This window comes from Carassius carassius, chromosome 28 (genome assembly GCF_963082965.1).
Source record: "Carassius carassius chromosome 28, fCarCar2.1, whole genome shotgun sequence".
NCBI lineage: Eukaryota > Metazoa > Chordata > Actinopteri > Cypriniformes > Cyprinidae > Carassius > Carassius carassius.
Window position 1 is genome coordinate 19822448 of NC_081782.1, and position 25406 is coordinate 19847853.

A 25406-nucleotide genomic window follows, 5' to 3' on the forward strand; every position below is an offset into this window, starting at 1 on the left:
AGTAACCAGTAACCTGGATTTATAGTTAAATATTAAAATGTTAATTTTCGTAAGGGTTGTGTTGTTGTCTGTCGTAGCTCCCCCTAAACCTATAAAAAAAATCTGAATTTTTTTTAGCTAAATTACTACTGTAATATTACAACAGATAATAATGATGTCCTTTATATAGTATTTTGAGTGATGACTGATGAGCAACTTACTGCTGCTTAATTAAATAAATAAAAAAACAAAGACATAAAAGCATCTTTACAGATGAAACTGACCTGAAACCCTGAACAGTAGTTCAGCTTCTCTGCTCCAGCAATCCACTCTATTTTCTCTTTCTCTCTCTCTCTCTCTCTCTCTCTCTCTCTCTCTCTCTTTCTCTCGCATTAATTACTCTGAGTCTGATCCAAACCGTTTGGCGGAGGCGCGGAGAGCGCGCGAGTCATAACTAAAAATTCATGACTTATTAGAGAATTAATTATCAAATGGCGGATTCGCAAATGATCGCTTTAGTAGCTACATTCGGCAGGCAATTATACAATAATGATATTAAATAGTGGGGCAAAATCGGCTGCCAGGCCACCGGGAATTGTCCCGGTTCTCCCGGTGTCCAGTCCGCGCCTGATTTCCACAGACACGCAGAATGTGCAAGTCATATTGCATTTTTGGGGCTTTATATTCACAGACACTAGTCGATGTCATGTTTTGATTCAAGTGTACTGACCTACTTTTGATTTAGTCATCCAAAATGTGTCATATTCCATCCGCATTAGGCATTTCGTTTTTATGACTGTAGGCCTATTCTACGAACCAGACTGTATTTCCGCATCCCGGAAATGATTAGGGCGGTATGTCTCAGAATAGTCAGTGCAATTTGGGAAATAAATCAGTTAAATCTGTATGTGGATGTGTGTAAATATTCAAATGTAATCCCCTTTGTAATCGTTAAAAATTTCATAAGTAACTGTAATTTAATTACTCATTTTTTCTTAGTAACTGTAACTAATTACAGTTACAGTAATTTTGTAATTAAATTACGTAACGCCGTTACATGTAACTAGTTACTCCCCAACACTGCTAATCAGTCACATACATGTCAATGTCAATATATCTATATATATGTCAATGTATATCTTTAATAATTATCATCGTATTTTTCGGCACCATTCTCATCCCTTATGTGTATTTCCACCTTCTGCTCATCTCTAGTGCACTTTTATCTCCATTAGTGAGGAGATGAGGAGAGGTGGTCCAACTGTTAGCTAGAGCCTCATTATTTTGTTTTGCGTCAACGGCCGTTTGGATTTTCTTAGGCTGATTTCTGATTTTTTTTTTCTCAAACTTAGAGACATGTAATATAAAGATGCATTCTGATTTTATTTTTAAATCATGTAAAACTAATTCATACATTTTTTTTATTTGTTGCTATTGTAGTTAATTGTAACATGATTCAATTGAACCCTCAAGTAGGACAAATGCCAAACCACAACCATACTATCAACCAGTTTTCCTTCTGCAGACACTGCCAGCCATATCATAGCACAAAATAAAAACATTTTACGTGTTTTTTTAAGTATAATTGAAACGAAGAAATATATCTCAAAAGCTTTTCTGTTCTTATTTTTCATCCACGTTTATTGTCATCGACCAAAATGCCTATTTTATTGCATTTTGGAGAAACGCAGTGGGCGTCCGCTTTGAAATTATCCTGTGTTGCATTGGTGGTATTTCTGGGTAAGTAAAAAAGCTTTTAATATTTGGGAAAATAATAATAATAAATAAAACGCACCATTAAAATGACCATTCGACGTTTTAATTAATTTCAATGTACCAGTCAAACAGTTGTGTTTATCTAGCCATGTCTATCCGTTAAAGGATCCTCATGAAAATTAGGAATATGTCATTACATCATATCATTTGATAGTTCATACAAATCATCTGTCAAATACACTGTTGTGATATTTTTCCTCATCGCCATCAGCATTGTTTTGATTGTGAAGCCGTTGTGAGCGCGTTCAGCTTGACTATGGAAAATAAACAGGATATATTACCCAGCTAGAAATGCTACGTTCCAAGGACGTTCTCAGAACGTCCCCACTGGTGTCAAGGACGTCGCCTAGTAACGTTCCGGGAACGTTCGGAGACGGTCATGATGTGGAGTTCTTTAAAGGGTCGGGGGACGTTATTTTGCGGACCTTCACAGAACATTCAGGACGTTATCGGAACGTTTAGGGGACCATGTTATATTTGCAAATGTGATGTTCCCAGAACGTTCTCAGAACGTCCCCACTGGTGTCAAGGACGTCGCCTAGTAACGTTCCGGGAACGTTCGTAGACGGTCATGATGTGGAGTTCTTTAAAGGGTTGGGGGACGTTATTTTGAGGACCTTCACAGAACATTCAGGACGTTATGTGAACGTTTTCAGAACGTCCCCACTGGTCTCAAGGACCTGTAGGGAACCAAACTAGAATTTTACTGCAAAAAACACTTGTTCTTTCAGAACTTTAAACAGGAATAAGCATGCACGTTTAACACATTCAAAGATAAAATCAGTCATTTATTTTGTGTGAACAAAAACAGATTATAAATAAATTATATATTACATAAATTATATATATATATATTATACACACACACAAATATTAGGAAACAGTAATAACAAAAAGAACACATATTTATATTCATTTTATGTTGCGTAAATGGTGAACAACAAATAACAAAAACAATAATTTATATTAAATATATACTGTGTGTGTGTGTGTGTGTGTGTGTGTGTGTGTGTGTGTGTGTGTGTGTGTGTGTGTGTGTGTGTGTGTGTGTATGTGTATCAGTCACTGTCTCCATCCTCAGGAGGTGCCCGAAGTTCTTCTTCCGCTGCCTGAAAAAATTAAACATTATATTTACCAATCACTTCAACAACTTTTTAATTACTTTTAACTCCACTTTGTTTATAAGTACCGGTACTAAGTAAATAAATCAAAACAGTTATGTTATTCTAGAGAATAGAGAGAGAGAGAGCTCTCAGTGAATAAAACAACTTACAGGTGTTGCGACCAACTTGGGTTTCCCCTATACATGTATCAATTTCCTTTTCTGTGTGTTTCGGAAATTGTTTGGCACAAGCACCTAGAAGAGAAAAAAAAAATGTAACAAAATAAATGTGAAAAGTCTCAGGGCTCAAAACTATGCTGAAAAGTTTTTACAAGAACAATAGTCACAGCTCCACCGAACAAAAATTGAAAAAAGAGACACTTAAACATTTAAAATGGACCATTATTATGACGTTATTGTTATACATTTTTAAATATGTAGACTAGGCTATTATAGGTATTTTTATAGTTTGGATTATTTTATATTTTTATTTTATATTTGTTATAATATCCCATTAGTCCTAATAGATGCGATTTCAACTATTTCTGTAGTACTTTTATAAAGAACAACGCTTTTTCACATAACGCAGTGAAGCAGCCCTGCACGAGAGAATAATTGATTCTAAAATAAGAATTGATCAACCGATTCAGCACCATCGCCTCGGACAGCACCGGGGAACGGCGCGATGTGGAAATAATATTGCTGTTGACGCAATTGCCCTGCTCCCTCCAAAATGGATACAAATGCATATTCTACAAGGGGTTTAAAATAATCTAAATAAATATATGACGATTATCACTATTGACATAAAATGTGAAAATAAATTAAAAGTGTTAAGCCATATTACAGTAGGCAGTTATGACATGCAAAATATGAATTTTTATTTAAGCGTTGAGCATTATAAACAATCAGACACGAATCTGATGAGCTCATGATGCAATAACCAATCATATGAGTTTAGATAAGAATTAAGAAAAAAAAACTGCTGGTTTGCGGGAGTTTTTGCCGCGTTCACGCCAGTGCCGCCTCAGACAGAGACAGACACAATCTGGATTTCACTGAATTCACTCGTGGAAAACTGTATATGTAAGTGAGATATTAATTTATAATCCTATTGTTTTTTTCATGCTACTAAAATAACGACTTGATTTTGTAATCGGAAAAACTAATTAACTAATTCATAAATGGGTCTTGTGATAGTTTACAATAATTTGTATTTGTAATATTGCAAATGTTTTTGTGTTTTCGTGAAATTAAATATAATATAAATTAAATATAAGCATAGGCCTATATGGTGTAGTTTACAGCTAGAGTCCTGCACGGGTTCGGGTACCTGTAGGGGTACCTGTAGGTTTTTGCTCAAACGGATGAAAAATATCCACCTGTGTCGGATACGGGTGCAGGTCGGGTCGGACACGGGGGAAACATGGGTTTAAAACAATCACATGCAAACGTAATGCATATTTTTAGGAACACATCTACAAAAATATGCCTGTATTTCAAGTTGATAAAATAATTTTTTATAAAACAATTTAAATTCCATATCAGTTTATTTGTGTCCACGTGCCACGCCCTCCCAGGAATCTATAACGTTAACTATACTTCCACTTTTAAAAATTCATCATAACCGCGCGCGCTATCTGCTTGCAGTCGTCGAGATGGATTCTGAGGAGTTTAAGAAAAGAATAGCTAGTGGAGGAGTTTGTAAAGTTGTAGACAATACGTCATCAAAAATCAAGTCCAATATGTGGGAGAAATTTGGAGTTAACTGAAGAAAATATTGTGAACGGCTTATTTGCTGCATGCATTTTCGTGTTCGGAAATGTGGAACTTCATTGCTGAGGAAGCACAGATAACTGGTTAAGTGAGGAAGCTCATTAAATAACTTCATATTCATATTTTCTCACAATATTTTGTCACCTATATCACAATGCATCTGTTATTTTCTTATTTTTTAAATTCTCATATTTACATTTACATTTATTTGTTTAGTTTATTGTAATAAAGTTTTGACATCCAAAAGTACACTTTATGAGCAATATGAATAAGTGAATAAGTAAAACTAAAACCATATGAAACATTTATGATTATTAGTGATGAAAACAGTTGTGCTTCTTCACATTTTTGTGTTTTTCAGGGTTATTTGATGAATGAAAGAAAAAAAAGCAGCATTTATTTGAAATGTAAATCTTAACTCTCTTTTCTGGCCAATTTAATGCATCCTTGCTGAATAAAATGATTTTTTTTTTTTTTTACTTGTTTTTTTTTTCGTTTAGAAGTCAAAAACGAGAAAACAAATTATTCGAAGGTACAGGGTAAGTACAGACATTTTTCTGTTTATCATTTGCTCTTTAAAAAGTTGCATGATGAAGTGAAAAGAAGAGAGAAGTTTTGAAAAGCATACTTAAAACAATATGGTGGAGGGCTGTCCCAATGAAGGTCAGTTTTCCTTTTCGGCCTTTCAGGCTGTAATTTGACCAGGCCTCATTGGTGGCTATTTTCCGAAGGATTCTCCTCACAGCGTCTCCAATGTTGCTACCTCCCATCAGGCTCAAAAACTGTATCTATGCAACATATAAAGATAAATAAAGCAAATGTTAGTATTGCAATGCCACATGGAGCAGGGTAACTGCTGACACACAAGCAAATGCGAGAGGTGTATTTAATTCTGATAATTTAGCCTACATGCACACAGATCTACATTTTGAACTTAAAAATGTCACTTTTGTGACAAAAAGGTTACTGACCCCTGTGCTATATCAACATACCATCCTTTTTTTCCCTTCTGGGCCCTCAAGTTTTAATAGGAAAGCTTGCAGCTCCTGCAATGTTTTGCAGGGCCTCTCAATGGTCTCCTGTGGTGGTGTTGTGATGGTTGCCGGACCAGGACGATTCTGTTGAATAGCCTGGATCAGACGCTAAATAGAATTGGAAATATCTGTTGACATTCTCTCAATTGCGAGGAGCATCCGCTGCTCAGATTGTTCGATGAGATGCTGGAAATCTGAAAAATTTAGATGGGTGAGATGATGATGATGGAAGGGGGGGGTTCATCTTGACATTTAGTTATTTGCTTAGTATTCAGGCATATGTGTGGTACTTCAAGAAATAAAATATAGACATTGGCATGACTGTATTGCCAGATGCAATAGCTGGTCTAATTTGGATAGTAAGTCAAGTCATCTTCATTTATATAGCGCTTTTAACGATGCAGATTGTTTAAAAGCAGCTTTACAGAGATGAATGTATAATTTAAGGTAACAGAGATTGAGATTAGAAAATGCAGCCATAATCTTAATTTATTGAACCATTTATCTTAACAAATGAATAGAATATCAACATTAAAAATGCATACCATGAAAAGTATTATTAGCTGAAAGATTTGGAAGGGATGGCTCATCTTCCTCAGGTGAGTGAGCTGTGATGTCAGTAGGTGGTTTGTCTAAAAACAGACATTGAAAGCATGCGATAAACTCAGTTCAGGGGAGTTGAGTACTTTTACACAAAATGCCATGACAAAAAATACCAACCTGCAACTCACACAATATAAGACACTCCAACCAAATTCAAAACTTTTTTAAAATAGGATTTCCATTAGAAATTTGTTTGTACTGTATTTCACACAAAATAGCTTCTTCCCGTCAGCTGGCAATGCACTTATTTTGCCTGTTCACTAATTGACGCTGACGCACCACCATCAAATCAACACAACACAAGAAATTACACCAAAAGTTAAATCTGTTACTTACAACTTGGAGGCTTTGGGAGGCTTGATGGCTTCTGAGAGGATGTTGACATTTTTCTCCTTTTTTTGGTAGGAATCTCACATTCTTCTATTCATTCAGGATGAAACAGTTTATATATAGTTTAGTTTTATAGAGTAGTTTTCTCTGTAATCATGGCATGATTTTTATACATAAATAGTGGACTAATGTATGACAAAAAGCAATCGCATATGTTTACCTTCACTCTCGGTCCAGTATTTTGATGGTACTTTTTTTTTCCGCTCTTTTAGCACCTCTTCTTCTGTGTCCACATTTGAACTTTCTACAGCTTTTTTGGCTCGTTCTCTGGCTGTCTTATAGTTGTCTAAGGACAGAGTAAATTTGAGTTATCTTTTTAGTTTTTGTAATCATTTTACTGTGTAAAGGCAGTGTACTTTCATATGACTATATATTTATTCAGTTTTCTCACCAGTCTCGGAGAGTATTCTTATTTTGTGCCGCTTCCAGAGCTCCTTATCTGGCCTTTGGGAGGCCTTTGCCATGGCAGCAGCGTTTCTACGGGGCCAGTAGCAAATCAGAACCTAAAACATTTCAGGGAATATGTTATTTCCGGTATTACGTGTGTGTGTGTGTGTGTGTGTGTGTGTGTGTGTGTGTGTGTGCGCATGTACCCTTACCCCATTCACCTCCTCTACCCATAATGCAGGCGCCACAGCAATTGCATTTTCTTGTTCAAAAATAACTATGTAAAATCCAACCTACATTACAAACAGAAGAACAGACACTCCTTAGAAAAGACGGTCAATATTCAGTATATGAAATCTAAGTTAAGACATTAAAGCAATGACAGAAAAAAAAATAATACTAACTATGTACATATTTCCATATTTCATTAATCAAGGTCATGAAGGAGAGAAAAGACAACTTTGCGGCCATGCCCATCCTCAAGGATCATTGCCCTTCCTTGCAAGTTTGCCTTGTCCAGTATCTCCATCTTTGATGGACCACATACATAGGCTCCATAGATCATCGAGTCACATGGTTCGTAAGGTACGACATTAAGTGCGAGAATACTCTACATAAGAGCTTTCCGGAGTTGGTCCTCTCCAGAACTTCACACCAGGATGTTGGGCTAACAATGTAAACATTATTAGGATGTTTCAATTGTATTGGTTTCTCTTCACATGTTTGTATAGGAATCTGTGAACGTTCTTGGAGCCGTTTTGCTGCTTGGACTAGAACATGGTTTCCTGATCTAACCATCTTCTTCAGCTGGTGCATGTAGCTCTCAAACGCAAGGCACTGCATTTGTCTAATGATCCTGAGAATTTTGAGCAGTTTTTCTGCAGCATTGTGCTTGATATTATATTCATTGATCCACCTCTTTAACTCCTCTTCTAAATTTTCAGTGGGCATATCAATGTTGGCAGTATTCTGAAAAAACTCTCCATCCATGTCACTACTGGAATATTCAAGAACCATATTCTCTGTGTCTTCTGCCATTGTATGTTGTAGTGATGTGACTGCACTGATGTCAGTATTGACAAACGACATTTCATCGCTGTCACTATTAGATTCTCCAGTCATTGCATTTTTTAGGCCTGGGTTCCAGATTGGCATAGTGTCCCTGGGATTGTGTGCTTCATTGTTTAGCACAGTACTAGGACCAGCTGCGTTAATGTGCACATTTCTCATTTTCCGTTGTACCCTCTGCCATAGTCGTTTGTATTCTCTTTTCCTAGCTTCTGCAGGCATCCAGTTGTGTGACACAGCTATGTGTTTTTTTCTCTGCAAATGTGTACACGCATGTTATTTAAGTAAAAAACCTAAAGATCGTACATTTTTAGGCAAATACAGTGATCTTTCACGCCACATTATAAGGTGAAAAACATCTTGATATAACATTGAACTTATCACATTGCTGTGAAATCGATTCCTTTTCTGGCATGGCAGCAATATGCTGTAAATTTGAAAACCTTTTTTGCAAGACAAGCCTACCTTCTGAGATGACATCATGGTAATCTGTCTGTAGGGCAGGGTCTGGAAAGCACAGACAAGAGACAAAGTGAATTGAAATCACATATACGTAGACGTGGGACAATTTTATTTACACTTGTTACTTCAAAGGATACAGATGATATTAGATACAATGCCTGAATTGTGAATTGCCTAACCGGTTGTGCATTAAAGTTTAATTTCTATAATTATTACTATAATTATTATTATTATTATTATTATTTTATTTTTATTTTATTTTGTTTGTGTGTTTTGTATTTATGTATTTATAGTTTGTTCTGGTTTTGTTATGTTTTGTTAAACATGGACCTTTATTTTTACCAAAAAGGCTTATTTCTTCTTTTTTTTCTGCTTATTTCTAGGCTCTTTTTTTTAAATGCAAGCGCAAACTGGGTGCTGGCTGTTTGGCCAGAATAAGCTCGAAGTCGTGCACCTCTAGAAGCGGAGTTTCGTGCAGTTACAAAAAATGCCGTGCACACATTTGCGCGAAATGGGGTCTCGCGCCCACTGTGATGACGGCACCGTCGCGCTCGTGCGGAGGTTGAGGGACGCGCGCGAGCTCACAGCCAAGCCTGTGAGAAGGCGCGTTAATTTTCAAATAAAGTATAATTTACAATAATGATATTAATTGTATTCATAATTTATTTTAAAGTAGCTAATGTTAACATGACAGACCCTAAAAAATTAATGAGCTTATCTGAAAAGGATAAGCTACTTCTTTAGAGCAAATGACGTCACGTAAACATAACGGTATTTAACGACAAATAACGGCGATGACAGTGCGGACCAGTGGTATAAAGTTAAAGAAAAAGACGGAAAAACAGTTTGTCTGAGTAAATGTGGTACATTTATTACTGGAAAAGAAAGTCCGTCAATTTTATGACAATTTATTCAATTTCTTGTGGAAACGGCCGTTTTACCATGAGAAAATTTCGCTCAAAAGCTAACGTTACTGTCCTTATAATTCCATATTATTATTATTTATATCATGTAACGTACATTATATGTCATTTTGTTTTGTGTTTTTAATTTAAATAGAATGGTTAATTAGAAGAATTACCTCAGAGAAACTGACAGTTGGGATGTCCAGTTGGGATGTCCACTGAGTGAGTGAGAGGTGTGAGCGCGATGGTCACAGACCCCAGCTTATATACCCGCTGCCAGATTTAGAATTTGTGACCTATATAGGTGTTAAACGTTTTTTTTTTTAATAAAAAAAAAATGTATATTTATATAATGATATATTGCGTTATAATACTAATAATTACGTTATATTATGTAATGGATAATGTGAAAAATAATAATAAAGAAAATAATAAAGAAAATAATAAAGAAAATAGCCATTTCCGTCTAGATACCTGCGTCCATAGCAACACTTTGTTTTTCATGGCAACGGTGTGTTATACTTAGCAGCGCCTGTTATCAAGAAATAATACATTAGAATTCAAATATATAAATTAAATGAGTATAAATTAATATATATACATATAATTTAGTATTATTTACTAATAAATAATTCATATTATAATAATTGTAATTTAGTATTATTTTTACAATTTATTTAAAAATGTTTAAGTGCAAATAAACCCAATAGGTCATATTTCCCGGTTGTAAAATTGTCGTGTTTTATTCGTATTATAGATAGGCGAACATTTCTCATGAAAAATCGTTCATTATTGTAATGTATAAGATTAAAAACGTCTTACCTGTTTCTTCTTCTCAGATGTGCAGAACCTGACTCATCCGATTGATTTTTTTCTTCATGGTAAAAAATAAATAAATAAGTCTTCTCCCAGAATGAGGTTCAAGCAGCTGCTTTCCTTTTGTATGTATATATATATATTTATATATTTATTTATTTATTATTATTTTATTTTTTTTCATTACCTAGATACATATAGGCCTATTATAATTATACAACATACAAAAACCAGTGGCGGATACAGAACGTCATTAATAGGTGGGCCTGGTGAATATACAGAGGGGCCTCGGGTTTTTTAATCTTATACACATGATTCCCGGGCTCTGTATTATAGAGCTTTCACACTGCGCGCGGATGCGGTCCGGCGATCCGTTCCATGTGCGGTGCAGTGCAGAGATCGTTTCCGCACCGAGTCTATTTCTGATGTGCTGCACGCGCTGAATTAAAGTGACAGGCTGACGGTGCATGGTTCGTGGTCAAAATGAACACAGATTGACATGAAAATATAATAATCTCACCATAAATGCGTTTAATTAAATAAAATGTAGTAATCTCACCATAAATGCATTTAATTTATTTATACTCTTTTACACAGTCATCTTTTTTTTTACTTTAGGACTGGGGTAAAGCAAGGAAAAATAAAATTTACTTCAACAAGGTGACATAATGAACAACTCTCGTCTCATTCATGGTGGATGTGAAAAAACAATTTCTTTGTGACATGCAATATTTATTGTATTAAAACTTAAATGCAAAAGAAAAGGCATGTTAGTCGGCTGTTTTTGTCAATTTTAAGATTTGAAATGTTTGCGATTTTGCGAAGTACTACATGGTTAAATATTTTACCACTTGTTTGAGCAACTTAATATATAAATCTATATAAGTAGCGCTGAATACGTTGTTTAAATTGTGTTAAAACGTCTATTAAAGAGTGTATATGTACAAAGAGAATCGCAATGCTGACAACCCTTTTTTTTTACTTTTTTAATAAAAGTTTCTGATAACTTCTGGATTTGAAATACAAATAGTGAGTATGTGTTTGTGGTAGCCTACAGTCGTGGATCAGTCACGCACTGCACACGGAGTATGTGTGTTTCACAGTGTAACAGTGTAACAGTGGTGTTACGCCACTTTTAAGTCAGTGCGCGCACGGAGAGCGTGTGGCCGGCCCGTGCAGAAAACAAATTCACAAGAGAACCAGCTGTGTTGCATGATAGCATCACTGGACTGACACGTGATATGCCGACATAATATTTTTATTTTGTAGCTATTTTTCGTAGCTACTTTACTTAAATGTCCTCATGAAACTATTAAAATTAAATTATTTATTAATTTGTTATTATTAAAATTAAAAAAATTAATTGTTTTTATTAATCTGATTGGGTGGGCCACCAGTCAATCTGCCCACCCAGGCCCACCCATATATCCGCGCCTGACAAAAACTAGCCAAAACACATCTAACAGAACAAAAGTTTATTTATTTATACAACATTAACGTGCTTTTTAAATTAACGAAATGTAATATTCATCTTTATAGAAGATACAGTACAATAGCCTACAACAATCTGCAAACTTCATATTCATAGCAGATTTAAAACAGTCCTTTTTGTGGTGGTTTATTTTGCTAAAGTTTTCTTGATATTGTGAGTTTACACAAATAAAAGCTTTAAATAATGTATTATTCTTATGACCAAAAATTGAGTATTTTAAGTAGTTTACACTGTTGACAGGAAAAAAATGCAAGCGACTGCATGGCCGCTTCCATGCCCTGCAGTGCGCGCGCTCCCCACTCCGCACATAAAGAAAGGACGATGCACCAGCAGCAGTGGCTCACAGTTGAATTGGGCTGCAGCTCTCCCTTCTGAATACAGTCAGCCGCGGGTGTGGCAGTGCCTCACCAAAATATTCATTTTTAATATTTGTATAGAAATGTACAGTAGGCTATATCGACATTTATATAGAAAATAATAAATGGTAAATGTGTCGTAAGTTGTAAAGTGCGCTTAATAAATTCAAAATTAACGCACGACTTCGAAGCGGGTGCTATGAAACAGTGTCAGAGCTCCACAAAACTCCACAATTTTCCAATGTAAATGTGGTGAAAAATTGAACTGCATCACTTATGCATCGCTTATTTTCACGTTGCCTTGATCTATGACATTGTATTGTTTTGTATGTCTATTTGTTAATAAGGGATTTATGGACACATCAAGGATTTTAGATCTGTAGAGTAAAAGCCATAGTTTTTATTTTGAAGTAACAAATATCAAATCCTACCCACAAAATTAGCAGAGAGGACCTAATAAATTGGCTAGCATGTTAGTGTTATTATTTAACAAATAAGTTTAATACTTATTGTATTATTATTTAATATTTTCATTAATTAGATGTAGATTTAATACATCTTTGCGTTCATTAATTTGTCATATTTTTAACGTTGTTGTGTGACCATATAACAACCACATTGGGAACGTTATTATATGACCAACAGAGGACCATGCGAGAACGTTCTGTTAACATCCCGAATGTCCTCTTTGTAACGTTGTTGTGTGACCATATAATAACCAATATCGAACGTCCCCCTAAAGTAATAACGGGAACGTTATTATATGACCAACAGAGAACCGTATGGGAACGTTCTGTTCACGTCCCGAATGTCCTCTTTGTAACGTTGTTTCATGACCATATAACAACCAGTATGGAACGTTCCCCTAAAGTCACTTTGGGAACGTTATTATATGACCAACAGAGGACCATGCGAGAACGTTCTGTTAACGTCTCAAATGTCCTCTCTGTAACGTTTGCTATGTGACCATAAAATGCCCTCAAATAGAACGTCCCCCTAAAGTCATTTAAGGAACCTTGAACTGCAGCACTTTCATAACCAAAATAGGACGTTCCAAGAACGTCCCTAATGTTCTGTAAAGGTTCGGAACTTTCGTTACCTTTAGATAACTTTTAGGGAACGTTGCACAAGGTCGCGAGAACGTCCCCTCCTACGTGGGTATGTCTTATTTTCATATCCATTGTCATAAAGAATTCAGCATTTCTGGGTGTTTCAGACGAGCAGCTTTGATAAACATTGAGCAGCGTTGCGGGTTTAATGATCTGTTTAACATTGTACATGTAGGTCCGTGTAGTATTGTCGATATATAGTCAATATAGGGTTTAAATTGTATCACTCCGTTTATTTATTTATTTATTTTTTTTTCAGTGACGCTTTCTTGAAGTTACATCGTTACACCAGTAAGTGGCAACAAATGAATGTTTTTATGAGCGAGTCAGAATCTTTCTCTCAAACGATTCCTTCAAAACGCTGACTCTTTCAAAACAAAACACTGCTGCTGTTCTCAGACAAATATATTCTGCCTCGTTTCGAGCTATGTTCGTTGGTGAAACAAAAAAATATTTGGAAATATTGTAAATAAAATGTAAGTTAATGAACTCCATGCTCCCACCTCCCATTGACAGTTCAATAAAGATATTGATAAAAGATATAAAAAAATACAATAAAATAATAATAATAATAATAGTAATAATAATATTAAATACTGCTGCTAATTCCACTATTACTACTAATAATAACAATATTATAAATGATATATTTATAATATTATTAATACTTTATAATATACAATAATTTTGGTTGAGGAAAATTGGCCTGATGAAGTGAATGAATACTGAACAGAAGTTGCATGTACTTCTTACTTGATATGTATATATGTATGCATATAAATGTCTGAACGAACAAACGTTCAACAAGTCGTTGGCTTGGAAGTATAAGGCTATATCTGACATTTTTGTCAAACTTGAGTTATTCACATGTGATGGTTCTTTTGCAATCTGTGTACATTTTGAGGTTCTATCCACATAAGTCTCTGGAATGCTAACATTTTTAAACTCAATATCTCAAAACTGCTCAGAATGCAGATAAAACCTAATAATTCCAATGCGGCGAAGTTTAGTTAAAATAATTAATGAAACGTCATAACCAATATGAATGTTCTGGTTATTTTGCAGATATGTTTATTGCTACAGCTGTGGCCTCATAAGACCATTTCTGTTAAAGGTTGCATGAGGATTATGTATTTCAACCGAAGGCGGATGACCTACTTTCTTGTGCATAATCCATGTGGTATAGTTTACAAATTATAATTCATTAATATTTTCTTAGCAAACTACTGTTCATTTTAGGCTTAATAATAAAGGAGAAGGAGATGTACACATCAGAAGAGTTTCACACAGCTGAATTTGGAAGTTTGATTCAAGTTCAAGTGCAAACAATGAATATTCTTTTTTTTTTTTCAAAAAGCCTCTAGAGGGCGTACAACCCAGTGTTTCAGTGACAGAAGAGGAACATGACCTGCAATTAAAACCCAGTTTCACTTAACTGTCTACCTTCAAAAATCCTCATACTTCTAATCTTAAATTATTTAATACACTTAGATGATATGGCCATATGTAGGAATCTAAGAGCTATTAGACATATTCTAAACATAGATTTCGAATCTCCATAAAAATGCACAGTTAATGTCTTCACATTAATTAATTGATATATTAAAAAGATATATAATTTTTTTTATTATTATTATTATTATTATTATATTTTTTTTGCTATTGCAGTAGCATTCAGAAATGTGTTCAAATATATTATGAATTTTAATACAAGGTTTTATCCCAAGGAGAACTTAGTAACTTCCCTGGGTAAAAATTATTTGTATATCAATAACACATTCAGTTATGTAGATAAATACTATGGATTTTAAAAATATTTGTGAGGCATCCTAGTCTCCAGGAGATTGAACTTAATAATACATTTCAGTCAGCATCCTGGAAAATACTGAATTATTCCACAAGCCCCAAAAGCTATTGAACTCAGTGTCACTTTTAAAACCGCCTCCTCTTCTTCTTCAGTGTAAAGGTACACTACACTACAGTTTATTACAGTATTTATTATTAATATTGTTTTTTTAATCCAATAATTCATCCATAGTAAGCATAAGAGACTTCTTGCAAAAACATTTTAAAAACACATGCCCAAAAAAGAAAAAGGATAAAAAATATAAACCACTACTGGAGTAAATCTATTAAAGGATAAAAATGTATTCACCCTCAAATGAAAATTCTGTCAGCTTTTATTCACCATCACGTTACTCTGAACCTTATCTTGCAAAGCAGCAGTTAGCTATTTCCTCTGAATGTGTGACACTTCCAAATCATTAGCCGCTAAAAAAACCTGATTAACAAAGTGCAGTAAATGGTAAAACTAGCTTCACTACAAACCAGCAATGTCATGGTTATGATGATAAATTAACATAATATGATAATAAATACTAGTTTGCAATATCTAGCAGCATGACTCACCATGTAGCCTAATTTTTTGAATGTTGAATAACTCAAAGCAGAAGCCTCACACGTTCAAGTTACAAACATTCGCACACACTCTTACGTTAAAATAAAGTGGATAGGATGTTCTTTCTTCTGTGGAACATCATGTGAAATTACTTTCATACGCAAAACAAGAAATACGTACCAATAAGTACACATTACTGCAGTTTCCAACAGCAATGAACACTATAAGCGTTAAAACAACAAGATTTTTTAATCGTTTTCATACACATTTATGATTACAGCTCATTAGCTCAGCCGGCACGGAATTGGATTTCAAATGTGGAATACTTGGGTATGAATCCCGTGAAAAAAACATGACCTGCAATGAAAGATTAGAGATTGAAAAATAAGCTAAAACAGCGTGCTTGCGATCGTGTTTTTTTTACGCCATATTCGCTTGTGTTCATACCATTGGGTAGATCAGGCTCTTTAATCATTATAAGCACACATTTTAATTGTTGCTTAACATGTTCAATCAGTCATTTTGACCCATATTTGATGCAAATCAAGAATGCATTATATGGGTAAAAAAAATGACTGATTTTTCTTTTATGCCAAAATCATTAGGATATTAAAACCTTTTGTAAATTTCCTACCATAAATATATCAAAATGTAATTTTTGATTAGCAATATGCATTGCTATGAACTTCATTTGGACAAATTTAAAGGTAGTTTTCTCAATATTTAGATATTTTTTTGCACCCTCAGATTCCAGATTTGCAAATACTTGTATCTCAGCCAAATATTGTCCAATCATAACAAACCATACATCAATGGAAAGCTTATTCATTCATAGAATTAAATTATACATCTCAATAAAAAAAAGACCCTTATGACTGGTTTTGTGGCCCAGCGTCACATGTGCAAATGTTTTTTTTTTCTTCTCACATGTTAAGATATTAAAATGGAATAAAACAGCAACGATGTCCATAGATATCGCTATCAGTTTACACTGATGTTAACATTTTCACCTACAAGCAGATGCGAAGAGACTTGTTTTCCGGTTTGGTCAGATGACTTTGAAACAAATATTGACAATTGAAAGAGATATTTTCTTTAAAGCTGATTTGAAACTATATGCATTATTTTAAGCAATATACATATAAACTTGAATTGAAATGAAATCGATGCGATAAACACGTTAGATCAAAATAAATCTAAAAGTAATCAGATTAAATGTGTGTAATCTCATAGATTACTGAATTTTTTATTATGTTTTTTTGAATCAGGAATAGATTACCATTTATAAGTAATCTACCCAGAATTGTATGTACTGTATGTCAGTCTTTGTGTGTTTGTCAGTATTATTAGTTTTTGCATGCATACCCACCGCCACAATGTACCTTGTCCACATTTCTCCTTTTCGCATAACCTTGAGAGCAGAAAAAGAAGACACAGACAGCGCAGGGAGGGTGTAGGGATGGGGGGGGGGGTTGTCAAGGACTGTTGTGTGAGAGAGAGCTTCACTGCAGTATGTTATGCCTACAGATCTCTGAAATGGTGAATATTGGTATATAATCATCAAATCATTACCCCAAGAGTGGGCTAGAGATGTCAGTGTTAGTCAGACCCCTTATATAAACCCAAACATTCACAAACAAGAGTCAAGATTCACTGTCTAGCTTTCAAACTACAACAATATGGGTTATATTTCCTGATTCTATTGAAAGAAATGCATGGATGCACTGATTAAATGAGCATGGTGTATGTGAAGGAGTTTTAAAGCGTCTTTAAAGACCGCAGAGAGAAACAGACTAAATATACATGAAGGTAAAAGGGTGGGTGGAGAAGACATTGACGTAGTGCCTCTATTGAGTAACACGCCTGGCCAAGTGCTGACTCTGCATGTGTGTGTGTGTGTGTGTGTGTGTGTGTGTGTGTGTGTGTGTGAACATGTGTGTGTGTGTATTTCAGCCCACACTGAGAGCCTATGTAGGATACAGTGATATGATGCAGTACTGCATCATTTGTAGCACACACACACACACACACACACACACAACAACTGTTATGTATATAATATATTGATGTATATCTATATAGCTCAATGTTGCCTTGTTAGCACTCTGGGTTTAGCGCACTATAAATCACAATAGTTACTGAAGCATTTCACATATGTGTAAGGATTGTGTGTATATGTGTGTTTTCTCTGAACACAGCTGCTGTAGTTCTTGCTCTCTATCCATGAGGACACCTGATTTTTCTAAAGGGAGGGGGACGGACTAAACTGCAGCACTTTGAGGGGGGTGGGGATGGAATGGGATGGGATGGGAGGGTGTGACGAAGTTGCTGCTACTGCTGCAGAGAGCCGGGCCGATAAAGCATAACTGCTGCAGCAGTGGGAACTTGTCCAGAAACACAAAACTCCGGACTGCAGAGGGATGAAAAGGTGCAGAGGTGGAGGAAATAAACCTTTAGACTATAGGATAAAATATGTTTTGCCAATTAGTAATAGAAATGCAACTTAAAGTGTATGCTTAATAAAGATACAGATTAAGAAGTAATTTATTTACATTGAACTTGACAACATTGTTAAAATATTGCTTAGATTAGAATGACATTAAACTGTAATATATATTGAAATATTTAACATTTATTGGGATTTAAAAGTCTGAGACTTTGATAGCAAATGTTTATGTTTAAGTGAAAGCATACATTTCAGAATGCCTTTTCAGAGATTCTCAATGTGGTCTCAGATTCTTGGGCTGTAATATATACAGTACAGACCAAAAGTTTGGACACACCTTCTCATTCAAAGAGTTTTCTTTATTTTCATGACTATGAAAATTGTAGATTCACACTGAAGGCATCAAGGGCTATTTGACCAAGAAGGAGAGTGATGGGGTGCTGCGCCAGATGACCTGGCCTCCACAGTCACCGGACCTGAACCCAATCGAGATGGTTTAGGGGTGAGCCGGACCGCAGACTGAAGGCAAAAGGGCCAACAAGTGCTAAGCATCTCTCGGGGAACTCCTTCAAGACTGTTGGAAGACCATTTCAGGTGACTACCTCTTGAAGCTCATCAAGAGAATGCCAAGAGTGTGCAAAGCAGTAATCAAAGCAAAAGGTGGCTACTTTGAAGAACCTAGAATATGACATATTTTCAGTTGTTTCACAATTTTTTGTTATGTATATAATTCCATATATAATTCCACATGTGTTAATTCATAGTTTTGATGCCTTCAGTGTGAAACTACAATTTTCATAGTCATGAAAATAAAGAAAACTCTTTGAATGAGAAGGTGTGTACAAACTTTTGGTCTGTACTGTATGTATATATATATATATATATATATATATATATATATATATATATATATATGTGTGTGTGTGTGTGTGTGTGTGTGTGTGTGTGTGTGTGTGTGTGTGTGTAGGAAATTAATACTTTATTCAGCAAGGATGCATTAAATTGATCAAAAGTGACTTAAATACTGTTCTGCGATTTTCTATGATTTTTCTATTTCACAAATAATACTACTACTACTAATAATGTATCAGAGTTTACAAATAAAAAAAGCCTCCTAACTATTTTCAAAACTGATAATAGTAACAATAATAATAATAATAATAATACTAAATTTGCTTATTAAAATAATTTTTGATGTAAAAAAAATCAGATTTGCAATTACTGCAATAAATTATATTTAAAAAACAAAATATCCAAAAAGTAAATAATTGTTTTAACTTGTAATAATATTTCCCAATATTCCCAATATTTAACTGTATGCAGCTGTAACTAAATGCTGTTTTTGTTGAGCATACAAGACTTCTTTCATAAATAAAATATTACCAACTTGAACAAGTCTCATCCAATCCAAATTTACAGTCAAAACTAGCCATTCCACTTTGAAAGTAAAAAGAAAAAAATGTTTATCCTTTGAAAATTACATTTTAATTTACCTGAAAAAAATTTCATGCACACTGCATATAAAACATGCACTTTACAGAAGTATCTCACCAAACAGATGTCATAGACATGTGTATATTTGCATCTCTTATAGCCTGTCCAGTGAATTCCATGGATGTGCTGGTGCCACCACAGATAATCGCTCTCAATGGGACTGTTGTCAGAATCCCCTGTGCATTCACTTCATGCTACAAGCTGGATCCCAGCAAGTTTGCCATGAACTGGACCTATCAGGAGACAAGCAACAGCACAGAAGATATGGTGAGATAAAACAAAGACTAAACATGTTAATACCATTGTGTTACCAGTTCTTTAAAATTATACAATTCCCTTTTTCCTTTACCTTTCTCAATCTCCCTTCATCCAAAATGTCTCATTTTCCAAGTTCATGACCTATAAGAACAAGATAACACCAAAATCGAGCCGATTTGGAGATCGAGTCACATTTTCTGGAAACCTGGATAAGAACGACCTGAGCATCACTATCTCAGATGTGCAGTTGACAGACGAGGGCATCTACAACTGCTATGTGCGCAACCCTCCAGACCGCATCCTTGGCCACGGCACCATTCAGGTCTACGTCCGGACTGAATGTAAGGCTTCAGTATGGGCCAAGAAGCTCTACCCGGGTTATTTTAGGAGAGGCCTTGATGAATGGTGTTTCCTTATTGCAGGTGTTGTTAAGTCCAGAATTGGAATAGAGGGCTACACTGAAGATGTGAGTTGTTCGCTCAACAAAAAGCCCATTTTCTAGTGGGCTTTGGATTATTATAAAGAATAAGCTCTGCAAACTACAAATGTTTATGATTCTAACATGTTTTTCTTTTCGTAATGATAATCTTTACATATGAATACAAATTTTATAGATTTTGAAGCATAAATACAATCACCAGAAGTAAAAAGCTAAACATATGTAGTCCCTTTAGCCAGTTGTTTGCAGACGCCTTTTTCAAGACAAGTAAAATATCTTAAATAGAGTGTCTATTTACATTAAATTCAAATAGATGCTTTTTACATTAACTCCGCCCACTAACATTTGTTTGCGCTAGACAATATTACAAAAGACGGCTGGCAAGCGACAAAGGTAAAGGTGATAAAGCAAGTTATGCATTATTTTTGACGCAAGTGATCCGAGTTTGAACTCGTTCTTCTCCCTTTTCACATCATACAGTTGCTTTGCAATAAATTAGAATATCTTGAAAAGGTTCATTTATTTCATGTAATTGTACTCAAATTGTAAACTCGGGTATTAAATAATTTCAATGTATACAGACGGAAGTAGTTTAAGTCTTTGGTTATTTTAATTGTTATGATTTGGCTCACATTTAACAAAAACCCACCAAGAAATTAGAATATGGTGACATGCCAATAAACTAATCAATTCAAAACACATGCGAAGGTCTCCTGAGCCTTCAAAATGGTCTTATAGTTTGGTTCACTAGGCTAAACAGTCATGGGGAAGACATCTCACAGTTGTCCTGAAGACAATCATTGACACCCTTCACAAGGAGCCACAAACATTCATTGCCAAACAAGCTGGCTGTTCATAGAGTGCTGCATCCAAGCATGTTAACAGAAAGTTCCCGAGCTCGGAGCCCTTCCTCCGGACAGCATGTCAAATATGCATACCATACCTCAGCTAATTATATGTAAGCGTGAACTCGGAAAATAGCTTGCCTAGTATAGACCCAGCTCTCAACCCAACTTTGAGAATAGATTAACAGCGATATTTTTTTTATCGCCCGATAAAAGTCGTTAACGCCAATAACGGCCCACCACTAATATATGTATATGTATATATATATATAAACAAGTAAGACATGTTCTGGATCAACATCTTTTGATGATCCTGGATCAAGATTATTGTCCAAAAATTCAGACTTAACCCAGTCCCTACCCCTAAATGTAACCCTACCCATAATTTATTCCTAAAATCAGAGGGAGATTATATGTGATTAACAAGGGTGTAGAAGCACCTAATCCTAGTTTTAGGCCTAAAACAGATATTTCCTGAAAAGTTATATCTCAATTCTGATTGGTTGATTAGAATGTTGTTCCAAGATCAACAAGGATGTTGATCTAGGAACATGTTGTAAATCACACTCACCATATATATATATGGTGTATATATATATATATATATATATACATATTATTTAATTTTTTTGCTATTTAATAATATGCTACTCTGATTTATTTTGTTTTCCTCAATTTTTGTCTTCCTCTGCCCAGTGCCGCCACCAAGAGATTCGACCATTGCTGTTGCCATCGGGGCATCTGTGGGGGGAATTCTAGCTTTGCTTATTCTGTCCATGGTAGTGGTGAAGTGTATTCGCAGACATAAGAACCAGGAGCTGATCTCAGATGAGCAGAAGATGGAGGAAGAGGGCAAAGCAGATGGAGAAGGAGGCAGAGAAGAAGCTACAAAGTAAGAATTTCTTTTGTTTTCTATTCTTTTTTTTTTTCTTTTTTTTTCTTGTAATAAAGAGCTCTTCTCTATAAACAAACTGCTTACTTTGAATCCTGAAACAGACAGCCCTAACCCGCCATCTTAGCTCTGGAGGCCTAACGGATGGTGGAGTTCCATCCTACACATTCTGGTAAAAATAATTGCTAGCAAGTGTGTTTTGCTGGGTCATGTGACTGTGGTTGACAGTAGCCCTTTCAAGTTCTCCATCTTCGTTTCATTAGCCTGTTCTTTATGTTCTCTGAGTTCTGGACCCTAATTACCTGGTTACTATCAATCTGTTTGTAGTCTTGCTTCATCTGGTTGGGTTCTGTAATGTCTTTGTGCCGGTGGTATGTTTTATCTTTGGAATTTTTTTGTTTGTTTGTTTTGATTTTTCTCTACAAAATTGCACATGACCTGCACTTGCAACGAGTTCTTTTAACATATATAACCATTAATTATATTATTTTTTTCTTACTTTCTTACCTTTTTTTTTTTTTTTTCACAAATACCAAAGTGGTACCTATAAATAACCTTTATATACTTATTGTAGATAAAAAAAAAGAATTTGCATTCCAGATGCTTGTGAATTTCAGTTATAAAAAAGGCAAGTAACACATTTAATTAAATGTGGAATTTGGAGTAGAAAAACTGAAAACATATCTTCTAAAATATACTTAATCTGTTATGTACAACTCTATATATACTGTACATACATATACTGTTAATATACTGTACCTAAGCAAGGAATGTCTTCCTATATATATAAAATCAAAACTTTAAGTATGTATATTGACAGGCATTTTAAGCATATTTATATGTAATGAGGCAAGTGAATCATTGAATCAGTGTTTGGAACCACACAAACAATTAGACAACTGACTCAGAAATTAATGAATGAAAATAATTTTATGTATGAAAATAATAATTTCAATATATATATATAATTGAAAAAAACAAACATCAAATTGAATAATATTAGCCATATGTAATGGTATTTTCCTACAACATAACCACAAATGGAAATCATGCAAAAATGTTAGTGTTCCACATGCTGATTGAACATGCTCACTTTTTTTTTTCATTGCCTTTCTTTTTACCTTTCAGAAATTTAAGCCTCCTGCCTGAAGATATATAACACTTGTTTGACTCTTCATCCTATAACGGTCTCGTTCAACATTCCTCGGATTTTCTCGTGTAGCAGTCAAACATGTCATAAAGGAAGATCTCCACCACGGTGCCATGGTGTCCAGTTACCAGTGAGAAATCACAAAGGGTTTCAAGCTGCCTCTTCCACTCAATACAACAGGTTAAGGTGATAACTTCCTGCAAAACTCTTCGTTTAGACCACCCTTTTTTCAAAGTCAAGTAATGGATTTTTTTTATTCTTCAACTACTGCCACCAACACTATTGATATCAACCATCCAGTATTTCTGCTGAGAATTTTCTTAAGAGATGAATTTTAAATTAAACAAGGTCCTTACAACTGCCAAAGTGTTTTTACCCTTATGGTGTTTATACATTTTAAGAGTTTCTTGAGAAATCACTGCCTTCAACAACCTCTAAAGTGGATGTAGAAACATAACGTGTGTGTTTGTGTGTGCCTTCTCATTGTGCCCTGTTTGCTCCTATTTGGTCTAGAAGTGTATGCTGTTTTTACAGCAGACTATTAGGCAGGACCATGACTATACATCAGTAACAAAATCTAGAATTCGCTAGTGTACAGCACATAGCACACCTCCAAAACATGTACAATCGTTGCATGACAATTTTCTTATGCATGATACAGACAATTTGCACAAAAAAAAATAAATAAATATCATCAATTTGCACAAGCATCTGGCACATTCCACAAATAGGGTATGTTTTGCTGTTTCGTGACAAGAGGAATTGGTCAGATATCACAGAAGAGCATCATTATTGCAATAGATGAAAATTAAAAATAAGTGAATTCTTAATTTATTTGTTAACCTTATTAAAACGTATTTCCCCCATTACAAAATAAGTAAATAAATAAACAAACAAATAAAACTAGTTTGGAGGTAAATAAACTCTATTTCCTCTTCAGGAACTCGAGCTGCGTCAAACAACGCTTTGGGGAACGCGCTTAGCGTGAGCGACTCTGAATATCGTGTGTAATCAATCCAATGGAAGAGCATGATGTCACACGTAAGCGACCAGGAAGGTATAAAAGCACATGCCGTGCAGCTGGCGCCAGCTTCGCGTCTTTCAGCAAGCGCTCTGTGTGTTAATGTCACTTGTTTGTCTTGTGAGTCTAATTTACTGTTGTCTGTCCAGTTAGAGCTCCAAGTCATGCCGAAGAGCAAGGCGAAAACAAAACATAGTGAAGGCGATTCCAAATCACGTTATAGGTTGTGTGTTCCTCCCTGCCCGTGATATATAACGGGTGGGGATACACACAGCTTATGCGTGGTTTGCCTGGGAGCGAAGCACGCTGAGTCAGCTCTCGAGGGGGCCGACTGTCCGCACTGTGAGCGAATGTCGGTGCGGCTGCTTCGTTCCCGGAGGGCCCTCTTCGAGGAGGGGGCCTTCGCCAGCATTCTCCGCAGTGCTGGTCCCGCTTCTGCCGAGGCAGAACGGCGGCTGCACTCGCGGGTTTCGCAAGTGGATTTGGTGGAGGGAATGGAGAGGGCCAGTCCCTATCTCCTTCCACTTCCGCCAGATCCGGCGCCCAAACTCTGGAGTCGGAAGCACGCTCTGCAGTTCCTTACACCCAGGGAGAGGGATCGATGCTCCGCCTCTCTTCCTCCGAGGAGGTCGATGTGTAGTCTGTCGACAGGGATTCGCCACCCCATTCGCCGCAATATGAGGAACTCTTGGAGGTGGTTACTCGCGCGGTGGCCAAATTAAGTATTGAGTGGCCCACCGAAAAAACGTCCGAACCGCAGCGAAGCAAGCTCGATGAACGCTTCCTGCGCGCAAGTCAGCCACCTCCCAGCCGGGGCCTTCCATTCTTTCCCGACCTGCATGATGAGATCGCCAGGTCGTCTACTACGGCAACGTGGTGGGGATGGGAGAGCACGGCTATAGAGCAATGCCCCGGGTGGAACAGACGCCTCGCGAGCTATCTGTCCCCCGGCGCGGCATCGTCTCTGAAGGCCCCGGCATTGCCCTCAAAGCCACTCAGAACAACATCGGCTTTGGTGGGCAAAGGGTATGCGGCTGCAGGTCAGGCTGGTGCGTGTCTGCACAAAATGGCGGTGTTACAGGTGTACCAAGCTGACCTGCTTAAAGCGCTAGATGAGGGAGAGGAGATCAAGTCCCATGATATTTCAGAGCTAAGAAGGACCGCTGATCTCTCCCTCCGCGCCACCAAGGAGACCGCCCGACAATTGG

At 36.0% G+C, this 25406-nt stretch overlaps 1 protein-coding gene and 1 long non-coding RNA gene across 4 annotated transcripts; one reads left to right on the top strand and one right to left on the bottom strand.

Moving 5' to 3' along the window:
- Positions 1-1469: 1469 nt before the first annotated feature.
- On the top strand, positions 1470-23866 carry scn2b (sodium channel, voltage-gated, type II, beta). Of its 2 annotated transcripts, XR_009424412.1 has the most exons (6): positions 1470-1719; positions 19694-19860; positions 19985-20192; positions 21832-22027; positions 22132-22199; positions 23156-23866. XR_009424412.1 is itself a non-coding variant. In XM_059514759.1 (5 exons), exons 1-5 carry the CDS (start codon positions 1638-1640, stop codon positions 23184-23186), a joined length of 684 nt encoding a protein of 227 aa, XP_059370742.1. In that variant the 5' UTR covers positions 1470-1637; the 3' UTR covers positions 23187-23866. The 2 variants fall into 2 exon arrangements, 1 of the variants encoding a protein (XP_059370742.1); XM_059514759.1 differs by lacking the exon at positions 22132-22199.
- LOC132108460 (uncharacterized) lies at positions 3053-6689 on the bottom strand. Of its 2 annotated transcripts, XR_009424449.1 has the most exons (4): positions 6607-6689; positions 6213-6299; positions 5262-5421; positions 3053-3112 (listed from the first exon to the last, which is right to left on the bottom strand). It is a non-coding gene; the product is annotated as an uncharacterized LOC132108460 (long non-coding RNA). The 2 variants fall into 2 exon arrangements; XR_009424448.1 differs by lacking the exon at positions 3053-3112 and having other exon boundaries at positions 5186-5421.
- Positions 23867-25406: the final 1540 nt, after the last annotated feature.

Coding starts and splice junctions, on each gene's coding strand:
- scn2b (XM_059514759.1), top strand. CDS start 1,638: ATGCCTATTTTATTGCATTTTGGAGAAACGCAGTGGGCGTCCGCTTTG. Junction 19,861..19,984: donor GCAACAGCACAGAAGATATG/GTGAGATAAAAC, acceptor TCATTTTCCAAG/TTCATGACCTATAAGAACAA. Junction 22,028..23,155: donor GGCAGAGAAGAAGCTACAAA/GTAAGAATTTCT, acceptor TTTACCTTTCAG/AAATTTAAGCCTCCTGCCTG.